At 38.6% G+C, this 19,609-nt stretch overlaps 1 protein-coding gene, 1 long non-coding RNA gene and 1 other non-coding gene across 4 annotated transcripts in view; 2 read left to right on the top strand and 1 right to left on the bottom strand.

Moving 5' to 3' along the window:
• Nucleotides 1–4,662: 4,662 nt before the first annotated feature.
• trnaa-ugc lies at nt 4,663–4,734 on the bottom strand. Its single transcript has one exon. It is a non-coding gene; the product is annotated as a tRNA-Ala (tRNA).
• Nucleotides 4,735–5,190: 456 nt separating this feature from the next.
• zgc:154054 (uncharacterized protein LOC777616 homolog) overlaps nt 5,191–19,609 on the top strand; it is a 57,199-nt gene continuing 42,780 nt past the window's right edge. The window contains exons 1-3 of the mRNA XM_034222880.1: nt 5,191–5,460; nt 14,208–14,359; nt 17,376–17,390. Coding sequence (XP_034078771.1) covers nt 5,229–5,460; nt 14,208–14,359; nt 17,376–17,390 — 399 coding nt within the window. The 5' untranslated portion in view covers nt 5,191–5,228. The remainder of the gene's footprint in view (nt 5,461–14,207; nt 14,360–17,375; nt 17,391–19,609) is intronic.
• LOC117550439 lies at nt 5,827–11,007 on the top strand. Of its 2 annotated transcripts, none has more exons than XR_004569648.1 (3): nt 5,827–7,551; nt 9,034–9,181; nt 10,423–11,007. It is a non-coding gene; the product is annotated as an uncharacterized LOC117550439 (long non-coding RNA). The 2 variants fall into 2 exon arrangements; XR_004569647.1 differs by lacking the exon at nt 5,827–7,551 and adding an exon at nt 8,561–8,894.

Genomic DNA, 19,609 nt, shown 5'->3' with positions numbered 1-19,609 from the left:
CTTTTATCTCTCATCAAAGATGGCAGAAAACATGCATTATTGTACTCAGGGGTGGAGTTTGACAAAGGATTACTCAAAAAGTACACAGTAAAAGTACTTGATTGTACTTTTAGACGTAGTCCAAGTAGTACTGAATCCAACAGTACCAATTTCATTAAGAACTTATTGCACAAAATCATTTTATCTCTCATCAAAGATAGCAGAATACATTATTTTGTGTACTCAGGACAGGAGTTTAAACAAGTATTACTTAAAAAGTACACAGTAAAAGTACTTGATTGTACTTTTAGACGTAGTCCAAGTAGTACTGAATCCAACAGTACCAATTTCATTAAGAACTTATTGCACAAAATCATTTTATCTCTCATCAAAGATAGCAGAAAACATGCATTATTGTACTCTGGAGGGGAGTTTGACAGGGGATTACTCAAAAAGTACACAGTAAAAGTACTTGATTGTACTTTTAGTAGTAGTCCAAGTAGTACTGAATCCAACAGTACCAATTTCATTAAGAACTTATTGCACAAAATCCTTTTATCTCTCATCAAAGATGGCAGAAAACATGCATTATTGTACTCAGGGGTGGAGTTTGACAAAGGATTACTCAAAAAGTACACAGTAAAAATACTTGATTGTACTTGTGCTACTAATCCAAGTAGTACTGAATCCAACAGTACCAATTTCACTAAGAACGTATTGCAAAAAATCATTTTATCTCTCATCAAATATAGCAGAATACATTCTTTTGTGTACTCAGGACAGGAGTTTAAACAAGTATTACTTAAAAAGTACACAGTAAAAGTGCTTGATTGTACTCGTGGTAGTAGTCCAAGTAGTACAGAATTCAGCATAACCGATTTTATTAAGAACTCATTGCAAAAAATGATTGTATCTCTCATCAAAGAGGGCAGAAAACATGCATTATTGTACTCTGGAGGGGAGTTTGACAGAGTATTACTCAAAAAGTACACAGTAAAAGTACTTGATTGTATTTGTGGTAGTAGTCTAACATGTACTGAGTCCAACAGTACCAATTTTATTAAGAACTTATGGCTAAAAATAATTTGATCCCTCATCAAATATCATTGATTGATTGATCAAATAAGCACTTTTACTATCGTCAGCGCCACTTCTCGGCGATTACCGTAAAGACGCTATTAATCGCGCACTCAAAAATGAAGCGCTGCTCATTTGACCAAGCAAATGCGAGAGACGGCTGAGTTGACCGCAGTAGGATCTGGGGGTGAGAGGGTTTGTTTTTCCATATATTTGTCTGATTGTTGACAAATATTCCTCTAAGGTACATTTAGAACAGATACAAAATGTGCGATTAATTTCCGATTAATCGAGATTAACTATGGACAATCATGCGATTAATCGCGATTAAATATTTTAATCGACTGACAGCCCTAATTTTTTTAAATGTGTATGAATACATTTTGAAAAACATTTGATCAACAACAAAAAAGGATTTGATCAGGATCTAGACTCAGTGTGTAGTTTATTAATTAATCAATGCTCTCTACATTAGGAACACACATACCAGTGTACCAGAGGGAGTCACACACAGCTGTGCCTAGATAACCAAACAAATTGACAAGATAACCAAAATCCTTGCATCTACACACAGCAAATAAACTCAAATGACACAAAGGAGATCACACATACAGTATAGTCGATATAAAACTGTCCGCTTCAATCTGAAGAGCAACTCAAACAAAACACGGGAGTGTACCTTGTTCTTGTGAACACTAATGTTATCCACAGCATACACAGAGACCACGAAGTTCTTAAGGAGAAAACTAGTTGCTAAAACAAAACACGTTAGTGTACCTTGTTAGCTAATGTTAGCTAGCTGACATTAACGTTACACATTGCACTCATATTACTCACCGAAACCTTGTAAAGCCGGTCCCGCTGCTCTTACAGAACCGACTAACTCCCCTTTCGTGTATGTACAGCTCTCAACATGCCCAGACTTGTAGTGATTTTCACCTCGTAAAATACTTTTATTCTCATTCTGAAAGAATGTGGTGAAATGTGCTAACGTGACGGCCATCTTTATGTTGGTGACGCGTATTGTGCAAGACCAGAGACCTGTAGTTCACTGAGCGGTTTCACACGAAAAAATGTGTAACTTCACAGTTTTACGACACATTTTTATTTTTTTGACTTGCAAAATGTTCTTTTAAATTGACAAACATCATATGTGTCATTCGTGGCACAATTCAAACGGGATCAAAAGATAACCTTTCTCTCTCCATTGACTTCAATGTATAATTTTCCGCTTCCGGGGTCCCATTGAGGCTTTCGGAAGGGGAGGGACTTCGCCTCTCTTGATTCGATGGTCAACTATGTTCCCAGATAGTAAAACCTCTCACAAATACCGCATATATAACGCAAATACCTCGGACTTAGTGATGTATTAAGACATATGACAAAACATGACATAAAACAAGCATACAGCACTGTTTAGAATCCATTTGGTCTGGTTTAGCGTAACCATGGAGGCGGCCATCTTTCACTTCTGTTGACAATATGCAGCTACCCAATGTGTAGCACGATCACGTGACGAACCGTGGCACTACTTTTGACCAAGATATTATTACGCTTTGAAGGGACTAGTTCAGCCAATAATTACGTGCCTAGAAGAATTGACAGGAATTTTAGCGACAAACTTTTCTTTGGTGGATAAGCATGACTCGTTCTTTTTTATGAACTAAAGATTATGTAGTTCCACTTCTGTGGAGCGGGATTTCTTTTCTAAAGGACTTTTCGAGGTTCACCTTGCGGCCTAGTATGAGCGTTGGAGCTTGGAGCTGGGCGTGTCTGAAGCTCGACCAACAACCAATCACATTAATCTCCCGCCCCTGACACACAAGCAGCGGTTTGATTGGCTAGAGCTTGTACTGGCATATGATTTGATTGGCTGACGCTTCCACCGAAAGCTTCAGAAGCTTCAAAAGTTGAACATTGCTCAACTTTTGCAGCCTGTAACGCCAGGAAAGCTCCGCTCTGCTTCCCACAATGCAGTTCGGCGAAAAGTGACGTCACCCCATTCAAAGTGAATGGGCAGACGCGTTGGAAACCGTTTTTGAAGCTGTCGAAGCTGTAGTGTGGACGGGCCGTAACAGTGCGACAAGGTTACGCTGAGCGTCACAGCTCTATGAAATGGAATGGAACCACGGCAGACTATCCAAAACTGGAATTGGACAGGTCAAAAAGCGTTTTAATAGCCAAACTATCCTACAATTTAGGATTTTACAGAGGGTTATTTGTGAATAAACGACCATCTGTAACGTTTGCATTCAACGGGAGCACTAGAGGGCGAAAACTTTCAAACTTAATTATAAGACATAACTATAGGACGTAATTATAGGACGTATTAAGCGCTTGAACAAACGACATTTGGTCGTAATAAGGGCCTGAACAATCGGCCCATTTGGTCGTATATGAGTTGGAGGACTTGTTGAGATTTTATGATCCATTTATCGTCTGATCAACCATTGCCCTGCAGCACTATTTTTTGTCCAAGCCAAAAAGTCATTAAACCTCATCATGCTGATTGGCCTCATCAGTCACTTTGGTTTTCATAAATCATCTTTTGTTACATTTATCCAAACCTGTTTTTACGAATAGGTGGCACTATAGAGAGATTTAAGGATATCTGTTAAACTGCTCTGACTCTCGGAGCATCTCTGTCAGCAGAGGCAGCTGGCCACGTGGAAATGGTCCTGGAAGAATAATGGAGCCTGCTTTCCAGGATATGTAAAGTGAACCTTGTAATGTGTTTTTGCTTAATGTAACCGCGGCAGCGCACACGGCCTAAAGTTTAGCTGTTCTACTGATCAAAGTTGCCCTCTGACTCAACTTGATCAAACAGCAAAAACTCCACAGATTCAATTTAAAGAAAACACGATACAGTTGGCAGTCAACAAAAAGGCTTAAGACAAGGATTTTCTCCCAGGAGTATGACATGTATTATCAAATAGACACATTTACAAACAATATTTTAGCCAGTAACCAGCCGCGGTTACATTAAGTTAAATATTTCTTCCAATTTATAATGATTTATAATTCGGATTTTGCGGAATGGATTATTGATTTAAAAACAACAATAATACTATTTATTTACAGATTTTCCAAAAATCTTATTAGGGATCAAGCAATTGTTAGTGTTAGCTTATGGACTTCACAACTGAACCGACTAGGCAGGTTACAAATCATTCTCAATCTCATCCCTGCACACCGCCGGATGTTGATGTTGTGATGTCATTAAATTAAATAACAATGTAGGGACACATTCCTGTGATTGGCTGAAAATGAAGTAAACATCTGATTGGCTATAGATATTTCCCTGATCAATTCTATTAAACCAAAAAACCCACACACAGATGCAGAGAAGTTCACACAAGAAAAGCAGGTCGTTAATGCAGACTCAGCGGTTTGTGAATGTAACAACATCCAAATAAGTTTAAATTAAATGTAAACGAAGTAGAACATTTGTATCTATTACAAGGCTATCAAGATTACCATAAAAGCAGCCACGCAAGGTATCTTACGCCGAGCAGGTACTTGCCGTACATTTTGTTATTTTTCTGACTGATAGCCGATAGTTAAATAATGCAATCTGCTAGGAATACAGAAAGTAATGAAAAGTCATGGAGATGCCGGGGATTGAACCCGGGGCCTCATACATGCAAAGCATGCGCTCTACCACTGAGCTACATCCCCATATAGTCGATTAGGGAAAGTTCAATACTAATTAAGTGTACATGGTCATTGTTTCTCATGTTTAAACAGCTGAATTATGGTTATTATACTATTAATGAGCAAGGGAAGTTGTTGCGTTACACACACAGGACCCAGGTAGCCTAATTCTTTCTATAATGTGACTTTTATCCAATAACTCGAAGTAGCCTATACTCTTGATAAAATAAGTAACGTTACTACCCACCAAGGCTTTTAGGCTATAAACAGCTAGGCCTATGTAGGCTACCACACAATACAACAAAACAAAATGAGAATTTGATCAATGCATTTCTATCATTATTAATGTTCGTGCTGAAGCCTTCTCTTATTCTACCAGCCGGAGTTGCTGTTGCACTCCTTCATTCAGCGTTAGCACCTGGAAATGGGTCCCGCAGCAGGTGTTATGCACAGAATCCTTATTCATTGCTGGAAAGCTCACAAGTACTGCCCACAGAAAGAGAGGTGTGAAGACAGGCATGCTTTGTGTTGTTAGTTGCTGGCATAGGGTAGAGTCACTCGGTGCTCTTTACCTGAGCGCTCACACACACCTGCTGCCCGCTGTCATCGCACCTGCAGGTCGGAACTCATACACGGACGGACCGCCGCTGAGAAATGAAATGAGACTTTACTCCTTCAGATTTGGATGTGTTTTGGCGATCCTCAGTTTGGCGTCCATATCTTGGATTATATCGACTCCCAGTAATGAAGGTGAGCTGTCAGTGTATGGAGCTAATTTCCTGCCATAACTCCACAAACAAACTAAACAAGTTTTACAAACGTATGGGCTTATATTTGTGTGAACATAAAAATAATTTGTGTGTAAATATGTGATTTGTAAATGTAAAACACCATCCACAAATGCATTTAAAAGATTTGCAAACTCACAAATACATTTGCAAATGTAAAACGGATCTGCAAATACGCAAACATATTTTTACAAATAAAAAAAAGATCTTTGAATATCTCTTTAACATTTACAACTTTTGATCAGGCATTTGTGAATCCATTTTGTATTTGTCGACCAAAAATGCGCTCGTGGATCTCAAATCTCTGCTCGTGGATCTCAAGTATCTGCTTGTGAATCGTCTTTTTACACACATGGAGTTCTGAGACAAACTTTCCGCCGGTCTCGGCTAAAATCTACCCGTGTCACTCGGTTATTTTCGGAAACCACGTGATGGCCTGCTGATGACATTTCCGCATGGTTTTCAAAGTCAGAGCATGATGGTTTGTTTAATGCGCTGTTTTTTTAATGAACAGCGGAACGTTAGATGCATTCTTCATCACCATCATCATCATGTTAGTGATAGTCAGTTTGTGTTAGTTTATTGGTTCAACTTTCTTCATTTTTGTGTATTCAGTCAAGCGGGTCAAAGTTACAAAGCACTTCACATCTTATTAATCGGCCTAGTTTTACCTTACCAGTGCAGTTGTAAGGTAACATTAAATGTTATAATATTCATCGTGTCCTTTCTACTGTATATGAATACTTTCCTGTCTATTGCTTTCATTTGTATACTTAATGTTGTTATGTTTATACTTGTTTCCACACATTTCACAATTTGGGATGAATGAAGTATCTATCTATCTATCTATCTATCTATCTATCTATCTATCTATCTATCTATCTATCTATCTATCTATCTATCTATCTATCTATCTATCTATCTATCTATCTATCTATCTATCTATCTACATACACTCACTCTTAAAAATGCTGGGTTATTTCTATAAACACATTGCTGGGTTGATTTGGCTGGGTCATAATTATGGGTTATTTGGGTACTGTAAACACACTGGTGGGTTGTTCATGCTGGGTCAAAGGGGTTATTAGGGCTTCAATTGCAGTTGAACACCCGCCTGGGTTATTTTTTAACCCAGAGGTTGCTTTATTCATTTTCCCACTTCTGAATCATTCTGGAATCATCTTTTTCAAAACACAAGGTATGTAACCTATATTTTACCTATATTTATATAATTATACAATTCTGTAACCTATATTTTTTTAATGAGTTGTGATAACAGTTCAATAGGGATCTGTAGGCATTTAACAGACTGTGCAAAGTATAACATTAGCAGTTAACGTCGGCTACAAATGTTTTACATTTCTGTCAATGAGTGAAAGAGCCTTGAATTTACGTTGTGATGCGATGAATTATTATTTTACAAAGACGTGTGTTCTACTAGTAGTTATAAATGGGTCTGAACTATAGCTTTGGATTTGTGTGCAAAAGTATTAGATGTACAATAAGGCAGTATAAATCAGATGGCTTTTACGTCACAACTCTCTTTCCCAGCATGCAGCTCGGGCGCGGGCTTTCACACATACGGACAGACAGACGACAATGAAGCTCATTTATGTAGGTAAGTTTAGGTTACTAGAGTTATTTATTAATTACATTAATCATTAAAGTTAGCAACTATTGAAGTTATTTTTAGGAGTGAGTGACCGGAGTCACCGAACCACATAATGTAACATTTTAGTTCCCTGCCATCGACGTGTTACCATAGGTTAGCTTAGCTTAGCATAGCACACCAACCAGCTAGGTCGTGTCAGGGGCAAATAATAATAATTCGTGAATGATTAAAATGTCTTCATGGAGAGATTTGGCAGACCCCCTGTAGTAACTGTACATTAGTAGCTTGGTACCTTACAATAAATGTTAAAACATTGCACAGTTTTGTGAAATTCTAATGTACTTAATCTGATTTGATTCTAGTAGAGGGTTTCACCATGGACACGTTTGTCAGAGACGTTGACTGCATGGCAGCTTGAGAACTTGATTGACACATTTAAAGGTAAGTTAATTTGTATTGAGACAATGTTGAGATGTTACTATTAAATATTTTTGTTATATATTAAAAAGAGCAAGGTAGCGCTGCAACAAACAACTAATTTGATAATCGATTAATCTATCGATTAATGAAACGATTAATCGACTATTCGGACTATTACTGTGCCTTGCACAATTTCTCAAACGCTCTTATTTAGCCATCAACTTTTAGATGTAGCTTGAGGTTGTTTTAGGCATGTGGAAACTAACAAGACAATAAAGATGAATACTTGATTCAAAAATACATATATTATTAAATTAACTAAACACGTTTTGAACAAAATTAACATTGCTTTTAATTTAAATTTAAATAAATAATATTTCACATCAAAAGAAACAACAGTGTTTTAACAAATGGTATTAAATAATGTGATGACAGAACTGTAAACAGAATAGGTGAAACTTTAACAAACTAAATAACTCAGTTTCCTCTAATAAATAAAATAGCTTTTAAAAATGTGCATCTTAAAAGTGCTTAATTTTAGATAAATAAAATAAAGTGTAGCAGCAGCTTGAGTTTCTCTTTTTCTTTGTTAACCGTTTCACATCATGACTTAACTGTTTCAGCCGATTATAGAACAATATCAGTCTTTACATCATAACAATTGAACAGTTTTAAAGTTTCTTTTTCTTTCCCTCTTATATTGCAGTCCCTCACTCACTTTTTTTAAATTCAGTGCGAGAATTGAGCTGGAGCTTGTCCTGCCAGGAGTTTGTAAATCTGGGCTGACATGGAGTCAGGGCCATTCTCACACGTAGGTGCTCATTGGTTTCAGTGATGCAAACACAGGTATGGTGAAAAAAGAGAGAACTATTCGAAGCAGGAAAAAAACAGCGTAATATACCATCTGACAAAGGCCTGTGCTATAATGCTTCAATTAACTGGCTATTCTTTATAATATACTCAGATCAATAGGAGACAGAGATGTTAAGTTATAAATGAGTGAGCCGCATATGAATTATTCTGTGAACATACACTTTCAAACAGATGAGATAAGAAATGTCAGTAAAGTAAATGTACGATGTTGCTGTCCAACACTGGCTATCACACACCTTCAACAACAACAACCAAGGAGTGCATGCGGTGAACAGCAGAACTCAAATGCACTTTAAAAGCGCATCACAATTCAGTGTTTAATTCATGGATTTGAATCGTCATATATTTGTAACAATGATTACTGTCTCATCTCATCGTTCTTTGACAAACTTCTACTGTCTATTTTAACAGGCCATCCACAGACACAAAGAAAGCCCTTGCCGTGGCATTGGTGTATGAATTCCCTTGCCTTTTGGACAGGCAGTGGCTATGTAAGTTAATCAATCAACACATAAAGGAGAACACTCCATACACACACACATTTTTGGATTGCTCCTTAAAATCCCATGTAACCATCTTCATGGTTTACGCCAGGCCAATTTAATCTGAATCTAATTTTCTCTTTTACAGGGAGCTTGGTACACACCTGGCCGAAATCACAAACCTGCTACAGGTTTCCTGGAGGAGCGCTTGAGGAACGTCAGGAAGCGCATGAGAATGCTGAAACGACCACGCCACCAAGAACAACAGAAGGAACAGACCGTCCCTAGTACACCAGGTAATACTAATAACCAATATTAATTATCCCCGCCAGGCTAGAATAGACAAATGCTAGGGATTATATTTTAGGTCCCATGACTCTTCTGTCCATCCATCTTCTAAAAGCTAGTCTCAGGCACCGCTGGACCGATTGGCGACTTTTCACACAGTCAGGGGCCAGAACCCCAAATGTTTGAAATCAGCTATAATGAATCTGAGGACCTCTGTACTTATCATTAGTGCTGTAGCGACGCGTCGACTTCAAAATATCGTCGACGACATATTTCCGCGTCGACGCGTCGCCACCATAGACTGTATGACGCCACACACACGTGGGTCACCCAAAGCAACAAGCAGTTCGCAATCGCACTTCTAACACAATGGAGACTGAAACGGCTACCAACTCCTCCTCACAGGATTGCGCACGAAGCCCTCAAACGAAAACATCTCGCCCTAGGTCTTCAAAAGCATGGGAATATTTTAAAGTTAGTCCAAAACGCAAAGATATTTATATATTTATATCTCACTGAGACTGCTGCTTGACCGGAAGCAGCAGATAGCTGTGGTGGCAACCATTAGCAGCTAGCATTTGCTCTCCGATTTAAAATGGAATTATGGATTATAAATTCAATAATTTTTTTATACATAGACGTTAAAAACCTATGGATTAACCGATTCAGCCGCGTTTTTTCTCATTTGAATGCCATTGAACACGTATTTTGATCAGATTGACAGCTACGGCGGTGAGACGATCTCCCTAGAAGCTCTGTGAAGGTACGTGTTGTGATGACTGTATTTGCTTCCCCTGTCGCGAGTCCGGATCACTCAGTGATGATACTATGTACCTACATAATCTATGGAGTCTCAGCTTTAATCGGATATCTTGTATACGTGCAGCTACGATAAGTAATAAGGGTACTTTTATCTTGAGATCTGTGCCAATGTCCGTTAGCATTTTTCGCTCAGGGGTCATTTAGATGCTTCTTATGAGACTTGTGTTTTGTTTTGGTAAAAATGGTTTGTATCGTCAGTTAGCTGAGATTATTTCCGTTAATCTGGTATAACACATTAATAGGTTCTTAAATATTAAGATCCCCTGAGACACAGTATCGTGAAAAAAAATTTTTTTACATTACGTTTTTTATGAATTGAACAACAGAAAAATAATCGTTCGATTAGTCGACTAATCGATCAAATAATCGCCCGATTAATCGTTTTCAAAATAATCGTTTCCCCCCAGCACTACTTATCATTCAACAGAATATGATGTGCCTCCTGAAAAACTTCTAGAAATGGTTGAATGGATGAAGGTCAATAGGTATCCAGTGTCCCAAGTTGAGGACTACATGAATCAAACAGCTCTACATAGAGGCAAGTGGATTCGCAGCAATGGATCTAAAAGCCTCCCGGAAATCTTGACTGAGTTCCCTAGGCTTTTAGACAATCCTGGCATGGTAAGAAATTATTTTGCTATTGCGGTTTTGTCTATTTGAATGATACTCTATTTGTGTTAGGATTTGAGGTAAGGCAGGACCCAAATGCAGATTGAGGAAAAGCGGGTTTCAAAGTGTAACAAAAGGTGAGCTTTAATTACAAAAAGTTGTTGACAATGAAAAAACAAAACAAAACCATGAATCCATAAACAGGTAGCACAAGGTAGCATCCAGCCAAAAACGACAGTGACAAACATGGAGGGTGACAGGAAAGACAATGAACCGACAAGGAACACAGGGGAAGACAAGACTAAATTGTATTGTCATACTGATATTCTGTACAAACTGTGAAGTCCACTGAGACAAATGTAACATTTGTGATATTGGGCTATATAAATAAACATTCATTGATTGATTGATTGATTGACTAAATACAAAGAGGGGCAGACACAGGGAGGGAATGCAGAAACACAAAGGCAATAGGTGAACACAATCAGACACAGGAGGGAAAACACAGGAAGGAAGAAAAGACACAGGTGAGGAGGGAGGAGAAAACACAGAGGCACAAGGTGAACACAATTGGGTTATCAGGCAGGAGGGAACACAGAGACAGGAAGCAACAGACAAGACGGGGGGGGGTGAACACTTTTCAAAATAAAACAGGAAACCAAAAACAGATCTAGACAAGACAAAACACAACACAGACAGATCGTGACAATTTGACTGATACTCTGCAATGCACTACAAGTTTATGTTTAACCACTTAGACCCTACAGTATATACTTTGTAATAATTTAATAATTTACCTGTTGAAGTGACACTGGCTGTAAACCTGTGATGTGACAATAAAGATTCAGATTCTGATAAGATGTCACAACACTTCCTGTGATTATAATAGGCTATACAATTCACGCCTTGTTTTTACCATTCAACACCAGGGCAGAAAAGTCAATATTGGTTCAGAAATATCAATCTTTATATACTATTTAAATGTTGATGTTAATATGTATTTTTCTTATATTGCGTAGACCGAGCTTTGAAAGTCCTGCCGATTCTGCGTCCTCCATCGGTCTACAGGATTGGAGGAAAAGTCCACAGACCCACCATAGAGGAGTCCCGCAAGTCCTTCATTAATATCCAACCAGTACGTTTTACTTTTGTTTTTCTACTTCAATAATGGTGGGTGTTTCTGTGTTTATATACTAGCATTTTCATACTTCAATAAAAAAGATAATAAAAACAACATGCTTAACTTAAATGGCTGGTTATATTGCAAGTAACTGTTGTGTAATTAACAGGTAGGCACCAACATGGTACAGTACCTACAGACAGCAGAGAGAACTCAACCCTTCCCGCACATCTTGTGTCTTGGTGATGACATGACAACATGCCAGACCTTCACCATTGTGTCAGACAACGCCATTGAAACGGACACTTTGCTGGGTGCAGTAGATCTGTGTTTTAAGGCTTTCTTTGTGTTTGACCTAAATTACACAAAGCAGTGTCTCCCCACCTGGGAGTTTATCCAACAGGCAGTATATAACATTGATGGACATGAATCCTCAAATGTCAAATTTATGAGGACATCAATTGCAGCTTTGGCCTAAAGGTACACAGAGAGAAGTAGCCTTTTAGTGATGTGTGTCAAACAAGTGGACAGCTGCTCTCTAAAAATATGATTGACACAAAACATGATTGCAGAAGACAGTAGGCACACACTTTAATTGTGTCAAAACATTGACCCGCGTTTACAGTACCTACTATTCCTGTTAATTCATTTATTTTAATTTTATTTGTATTACTTTACGTGATTTAATTTACTTATTATTTACTTATTTAATTTACTTCATTTATTTATTTACCTTGTTATGTTTGTGTCTGTATATAGTTTCTGCTGGGCAGAGAAATGTTTTATCTCTATATTTAAACATGTTCATGTTATTTAAACCTGAAAGAGAAGTTGGTCCAGATAACAGCACTTTGTAATATATCATTTGTTTTAAGGCTCTTTGTTTTTTTTGGGGGGGGGGGGGGGGGGGGGGTGGGTTGAATTTGCATTGTTCTTTTATAGTGGCCTGTGTTGTGGAAATAATTATCATAAGACGCCAATTAGTAACATACAGGACAAACCTCGATGTCTGTTTACCTTCTTTAAGGACACAGGCGGCTTAGCCAATAATGTTATTGTTTCCATTCTGTGACCGGTCAATACTGGGATACAGATGGTCTGTGTTGTGGGTACACTGGGACACTTCCTTCTCTGTATTTGTGGACTCCAAGGTAAAATCTTCGAGGTCATAAGTGTCCGAGGCAAGTAGCTCTGTGTTCCCACACTGTTTAGGCTATCTCCTCAAATATGTTGTTTACTCTCTGCGAAACCAGTTAGATGGGCTGGCAAGAGAGAGGCTCTCCAGAATTGACGTGGCAACTCTACCGTGAAGTCAGAACCTCTGACTCTTGGACTTGTGATGTGAATCCTCCGGCCGTTAACTCCAAATAAACCATCATGTGTTTGACATCAAAGCTACTGCTCTTCCCGTGTCTCCTTCCTGAGTCGGTGACTCCACTGCATGCTACACAGAAGTTTCCTCTACAGCCTGAATGTTGACGATTTGCCAAAGATGTTCAAATTATGAATAAATGCATTTTTATATATATATATACGGTGTGTTTGGAGATTATTCATTACACTATTATACATTATTATTATATTCTATTTAGCCCAACAATATAGTTAATTTCAATCGTTAGCTTGGGTCAAATAAACAACCCAATGTATGGTTTATATTTATTTAACCCAGTGATATAGTTAATTTCAATCACTAGCTTGGGTCAAATAAACAACCCAATGTATGGGTTAAAATGATCCAGCCCAGCATATGGGTTAAGACAACCCAGCGCGTGTTCTGTCCTATAGTGACTCAGCAGCTGGGTTATGATTGGGTTATTTTTTAACCCAGTAGTTTTAAGAGTGTATATATATATATATATATATTTAAAAGATAGAATAAGATAAAAATATAATACAACTCAAATGAAAATGAACAGCAAATGTATACAACATTTAAAATAGAAAATATATATCAATAGAGTTTCTGAATAATACAAAGAAAATACTGAAAAACACCCAATCAATATATAATGCAAATTGTTTACACTTGTTTGTGTGGCACTCTGTTTCTCTGTCTCAGTATTAGCATATAAAAGTAAAAGTACTCCTTAATTATGCAGAATCACCAATTTCCGCACCATATCATTTTAATTGATATATTATATTGACACATTAATATGTTCATCACTTCAAAGTTGCATGTGCTCAAGGCGGGGTTAATTTAAAACACTTTATATACAGTACTACTGGGCAGTTCAACCTATAATACTATATTTGAGTGTTTTAGTTGATTTATATTTTGTATTGATAATCTAAATCAGCAAAGTAAGTACCTGAGTAAAGTACTTGAGTAAATGTACTTAGTTACATTCCACCACTGGGTATAAGATTAGCACGGTTCCGATTGGGCTGTTGAGCTTGATCGGGTTTTGTTGAAACTTTGCATCAGGTCATTGCTCTTGCTAATGTTGTGATGTTAATGTTGTGATTCAATGTCTCAGGCTCAGCGGCTCCGGACCTGCAGACCCTGTACCGGCGGCTGCTGGCGGCTGAGGAGCAGGCCGGGCAGATGGGCCAGGACTTCCGCAGCATCGTGGAACGTCTGAAGAACATGTCCAGAGCCGCAAACGCCACCAACGCCAACGCCACCAACGCCAACGCCACCAACTCCACCCAACCCCCCCCGTAATATCTCCACCGCCAACTCCACAGGTGCTGTTCCACTTCAAATTAACAAGCATGTGACCAGAGGTGTAAAGTAACTAGGTACATTTAATCAAGTACTGTACTTACTTAAAATGTTGGGGGACTTGTACTTTACATGAGTACTTAAATTCTATATAACTTTGTACTTCTACTTCACTAGAATTCAGAGGTAAGTCATGTACCTCCACTACATGTATTTAATACCTTTAGTTACTTCACAGATGTGGATGAATGATGTGAAATATAATCAAGTGTTGAATCAGACTTTAGTTCCACCTGGAGTAAATCCACCAGCTACCCTGCAATACACAAAGTCATTCAAACTAGCTGCACCTTCACCAGCTTTGAGAACACTTTCATGATCAATCATTATAAAACATATCATATATATTATTCTGAAATGGACCAATCTGCACAACGACTACTTTTACTGTCGCTACTTTCACTATATTTTGATGAGAATACTTTTCTACTTTTACTTGAGGAACATTTTGAATCCAGGACTTTTACTGTAACAGAGTATTCCTACACTCTGGTACTTCTACTTTTTAAGTACAAGATCTGAGTACTTCTTTCATCTCTGCATATGATGAGTTCTGGTTTGCAGGAGGCAGTTCAGTTCAACCCAGAAAAGTAATTGATATACAATATTAGTCCCCCAAAAACCTGCACTGTTCTTTGTTGTGTGTGAAATAAGCATGAGACCAGGGGGGTATACTACGAAGCAGGATTTTCGCTTAGCCGGCTAACTTCAGGGAAAACTCTGGGTTTCCGGTCCTACGAAGCTGCTTCTCTTTTTAGCAGGCTAGATCTCCATGGTAACTTATGCTGAACGGCTAGCCTGCCCCGGAGCAGGTTAGGTTGCAGGCTAAGAGCTCAACTCAGTGAAAGCAATGCCTGCTGACCAATCAGAGCTCAGTGTGCGGAGTTTAAAGCGATCAAGTCATATTACAGGATAGAGGAAATACAGAAAAGCTGCCGTTGCAGGAAAGACGGCCGGCAAAAATGCCTGACTGTGAACGTGAACATTAATAGAATATCACCTCCATCTTCAGAGCAATCTGACTATTATAACATTAGCGTTAAGAAAGCTTACTTAAATATCTGCCACAACATAACGGATCAGAATAACATTAAGTACAGTCCGCGGCATATCACTTCATAATGTATCACATATTTCCTTATCTGAGTCAGCTGAGCCGTATCTGGCCGAGCAACACTCACAGTGTCACATACTGTATGCAGAAGCATTATTTTAAGCAACACATTAAGTTGACGAAACACTCGAGACAAATGTAATTAAAGTCAGATCCACTCGTGTCTTAGTGATAGACCCTGCCTTAGTGGCAGTGATATCATAAACCTGTTAATGCACGCATTCAAACACTTGTTCTTTCACCAGCTGTATTCACCTTGCAGGTGCAGCTATGTGGCTTTTATCCTGGATAAAGTGTTTAAGTCATGGATTTTTAAAGTTTAACTTCTTCATATGTCTAATATTATAGTTGACTTTTCATTCAGGAAGTATGACGCTGCGCTGTCAGTGCGCTTCTCCATGTTTGTGATTGGTCGAATGCTCCAAATACCACCCCTTTCATGTGAATGCGCACCTAACTAGATAGGAAACGGCTGGCCACTTGATAACCAGCGTCGTAGTACAGTTTAGCGAGAGCGCGTATGTTTTTGATTAGGCCAACCGGCTAACTCAAACATATCCAGGTTAGGTTGAACCAGCTTCGTAGTATAGGCCTCTGCTGTGAACGACTAATACAATCAGGATTTTCATAGCTTAAAGGTGGGGTAGGTAATTTTGGAGAAACCAGCTCGAGTGCGCTAGAATTTGAAAAAATCTGCTACTTCCTTACAGAGCCCCTCCTCCAACACACACGAATACGCACATGACCAATGAGGGCACGAGATAAGTTTGTGCACAGATGGAAGGCTGACAGGCATAGGCGGCGCGTGAGGCTCAGGTTTGGGAAGGCTAAATAACTTTTTTTTACCTGACACTGCCCGCCTCCGGCGTCTTTAGAAAAGAGATCAATCAATCAATCAATCAATCAATGTTTATTTATATAGCCCATCACAAATGTTACATTTGTCTCAGTGGACTTCACAGTTTGTACAGAATATCAGTATGACAATACGACACCCTCTGTCCTTAGACCCTCACATCGTACAAGGAAAAACTTCTGGAGAAAACCCACAGTTTAAAGGGGAACATGGGAGAAACCTCAGGGAGAGCAACAGAGGAGGGATCCCTCTCCCAGGACGGACAGACGTGCAATAGATGCCGTGTGTACATTGAAAAGATAATACATTTGCAACATAGGTAGTCCAAATGTTTGGAAATGCATGTGTGTATAATAGGAAGATGAATCCACGAGGATATCCATCCAGGACTTATGATCCAGGACCACAGCCACGACTCAAGATCCAGGGCTCGCGATCCAGGACACAGGACCGCAGGATCATCCATGACTCCAGATCCCGGCGTATATAGACACCAAAAAGAAAGACATTTGGGGAAGCTGGGTTATTCGGAACATGAGAGTACACAGGTATAGACAGAGAGATGGAAGAAGTAAGATGTCCCCCGACAAACTAAGCCTATATCAGCAAAACTAGGGGCTGAATCTAATCAGCCCTAACTATAAGCTTTATCAAAAAGGAAGGTCTTAAGCGCACTCTTAAAAATGGATAGGGTGTCTGCCGCCCGAACACAAACTGGAAGCTGATTCCACAAATGTGGAGCTTGATAAGAAAAGGCTCTGGCTCTCATTGTACTTTTAGAGACTCTAGGAACAACCAACAACCCTGCATTCTTGGAACGCAATGCCCTAGTAGGACAGTAGGGTATAATGAGTTATTTAAGGTAAGATGGCCCCTGCCCATTAAGGGCTTTGTAGGCGAGAAGAAGAATTTTAAATTATATCCTATGTTCTATAGGGAGCCAGTGTAAGGCAACCAGAACAGGAGTAATGTGGTCCCTTTTCCTAACTCTGGTTAGTACACGAGCTGCAGCATTTTGAATCAGCTGAAGCGACTTGACTGACTTCTTGGTACACCCTGATAATAAGGAGTTACAATAATTCAGCCTTGAAGTAACAAATGCATGGACTAGTTTCTCTGCATCGTTTTGAGGCAAGATATGCCTGATTTTTGCAATGTTACGTAGATGGAAGTAGGCGGTCCTTGAAATTGATTTTATGTGGGCGTTAAAGGATAAATCCTGATCAAATATAACACCAAGATTCCTTACAGTCTCACTGGAGGCCAAATTAATGCCATCCATAGTTAATATATCTTTAGATCATTTGTTTCGTAGATTCTTCGGGCCAAGTAAAATAACTTCAGTTTTGGTCGTGTTTAACATAAAAAAGTTTAAGGTCATCCACGTTTTTAAGTCCTTGAGGCAGTCTTGAATTTTATTTAGATGATTAATTTCATCAGGCTTGATTGATAAATATAATTGAGTATCATCCGCATAACAATGAAAGTTTACAGAATGATTCCTTATAAACGGAAGCATATATAATGTGAACAAAATAGGTCCGAGCACTGAGCCCTGTGGCACTCCATGGCTAACTTTGGTTTGCATGGAAGATTCATCGTTAACACGTACAAACTGAGAGTGTTCAGATAGATAGGACCTAAACCAGCCTAAAGCAGTTCCCTGTATGCCAACTAAGTGCTCTAGTCTTTGCAATAAGATATCATGGTCGATAGTATCAAATGCAGCACTGAGATCGAGCAAGACAAGAATAGAGACACGTCCCTTGTCAGAGGCTATTAGAATGTCATTTGTGACTTTAACCAGAGCTGTCTCTGTGCTATGATGTGTTCTAAAGCCAGACTGAAAATCTTCAAATAAATCATTGTTTTTTAAGTAATCACACAGCTGTTTTGCAACCGCTTTCTCAAGAATTTTTGAGAGGAACGGGAGATTAGAAATAGGTCTATAATTGGCTAAAACCTCTGGATCGAGGTTGTGCTTTTTAAGAAGCGGTTTTATCACTGCTACTTTGAATGATTGTGAAACATAGCCTGATAATAAAGATATATTCATAATATTTAATAAAGAAGTGCTAATTAATGGAAAAATGTCCTTCAACAGCTTAGTTGGAATTGGGCCTAAGATACACGTTGATGGTTTAGAAGAGAGAATCATTGAATTTAATTGTTCAAGGTTTATGGCTGAAAAGCATTCTAGTTTACTATCTAGTGTAATATTAGAACTTACGTTTCCGGGAGCTGTTGATAACACTATACTGGTCAAAGGCAAGAGGTCATTAATTTTGTTTCTAAGAGTAACAATTTTATCATTAAAAAAGAACATACAATCATTACTACTGAGTGCTATGGGAATAGAAGGCTCAATCGAGCTGTGGCTCTCTGTCAGCCTGGCTACAGTGCTGAAAAGAAATCTTGCATTATTCTTATTCTCATCTATTAATGAAGAGTAGTAGGCTGCTCTCGCTTTACGCAGTGCTTTCTTATATTCATTGAGAGTAATATGCCAAATTAAACGAGATTCTTCAAGTTTAGTGGAACGCCATATCCTTTCAAGTTGTCTCGACTTTTGCTTTATTTTGCGGGTTTCGGCATTATGCCATGGAGCTAATCTATGTTGTTTTATTAAAAACTCAGAGAATTCTGAATAAGGACCTGGTACACTGTAACAAATAAGATTGGCTGCAAAGTACCAAAGATCAACTCAGTGAAAGCACCACCTGCTGACCAATCAGGATCAGAGCTCAGTGTGTGGAGTTTAAATCTATCAAGTCATATTACAGGATAAAGGAAATACAGTTTAAACTGCCGTAGCCTATGCAGAGAAGATGCCGACGTGTCGCACTTATCATTCATATCACATCATCAATCAGATCATTGATCATATAATATCACAATATTTCCTTATCTGAGTCAGCTTCTCGAGCCGTATCTGGCCGTGTAACACTTACATTGTCACATATACTGTGTAGGCTATGCAGAAGTATTATTTTAAGCAACACATTAAGTTGACTCAAATGTAATTAAAGTCAGATCCACTCGTGTTTTAGATGGGGCAGTGATATCATAAAACTGTTGTACGCATTCAAACACTCTAGTTTATTTATTTTTTAACAAGTTGTTCTGTATTCACCTTGCAGGTGCAACTATGTGGCGTGTATCCTGGATTATATGTTTAAGTCAT

Source organism: Gymnodraco acuticeps, unplaced genomic scaffold, assembly GCF_902827175.1.
Source record: "Gymnodraco acuticeps unplaced genomic scaffold, fGymAcu1.1, whole genome shotgun sequence".
Taxonomy (NCBI): Eukaryota; Metazoa; Chordata; class Actinopteri; order Perciformes; family Bathydraconidae; genus Gymnodraco; species Gymnodraco acuticeps.
Note: the sequence above shows the minus strand (reverse complement) of the source record. Positions and strands in the feature narration are given on the sequence as shown.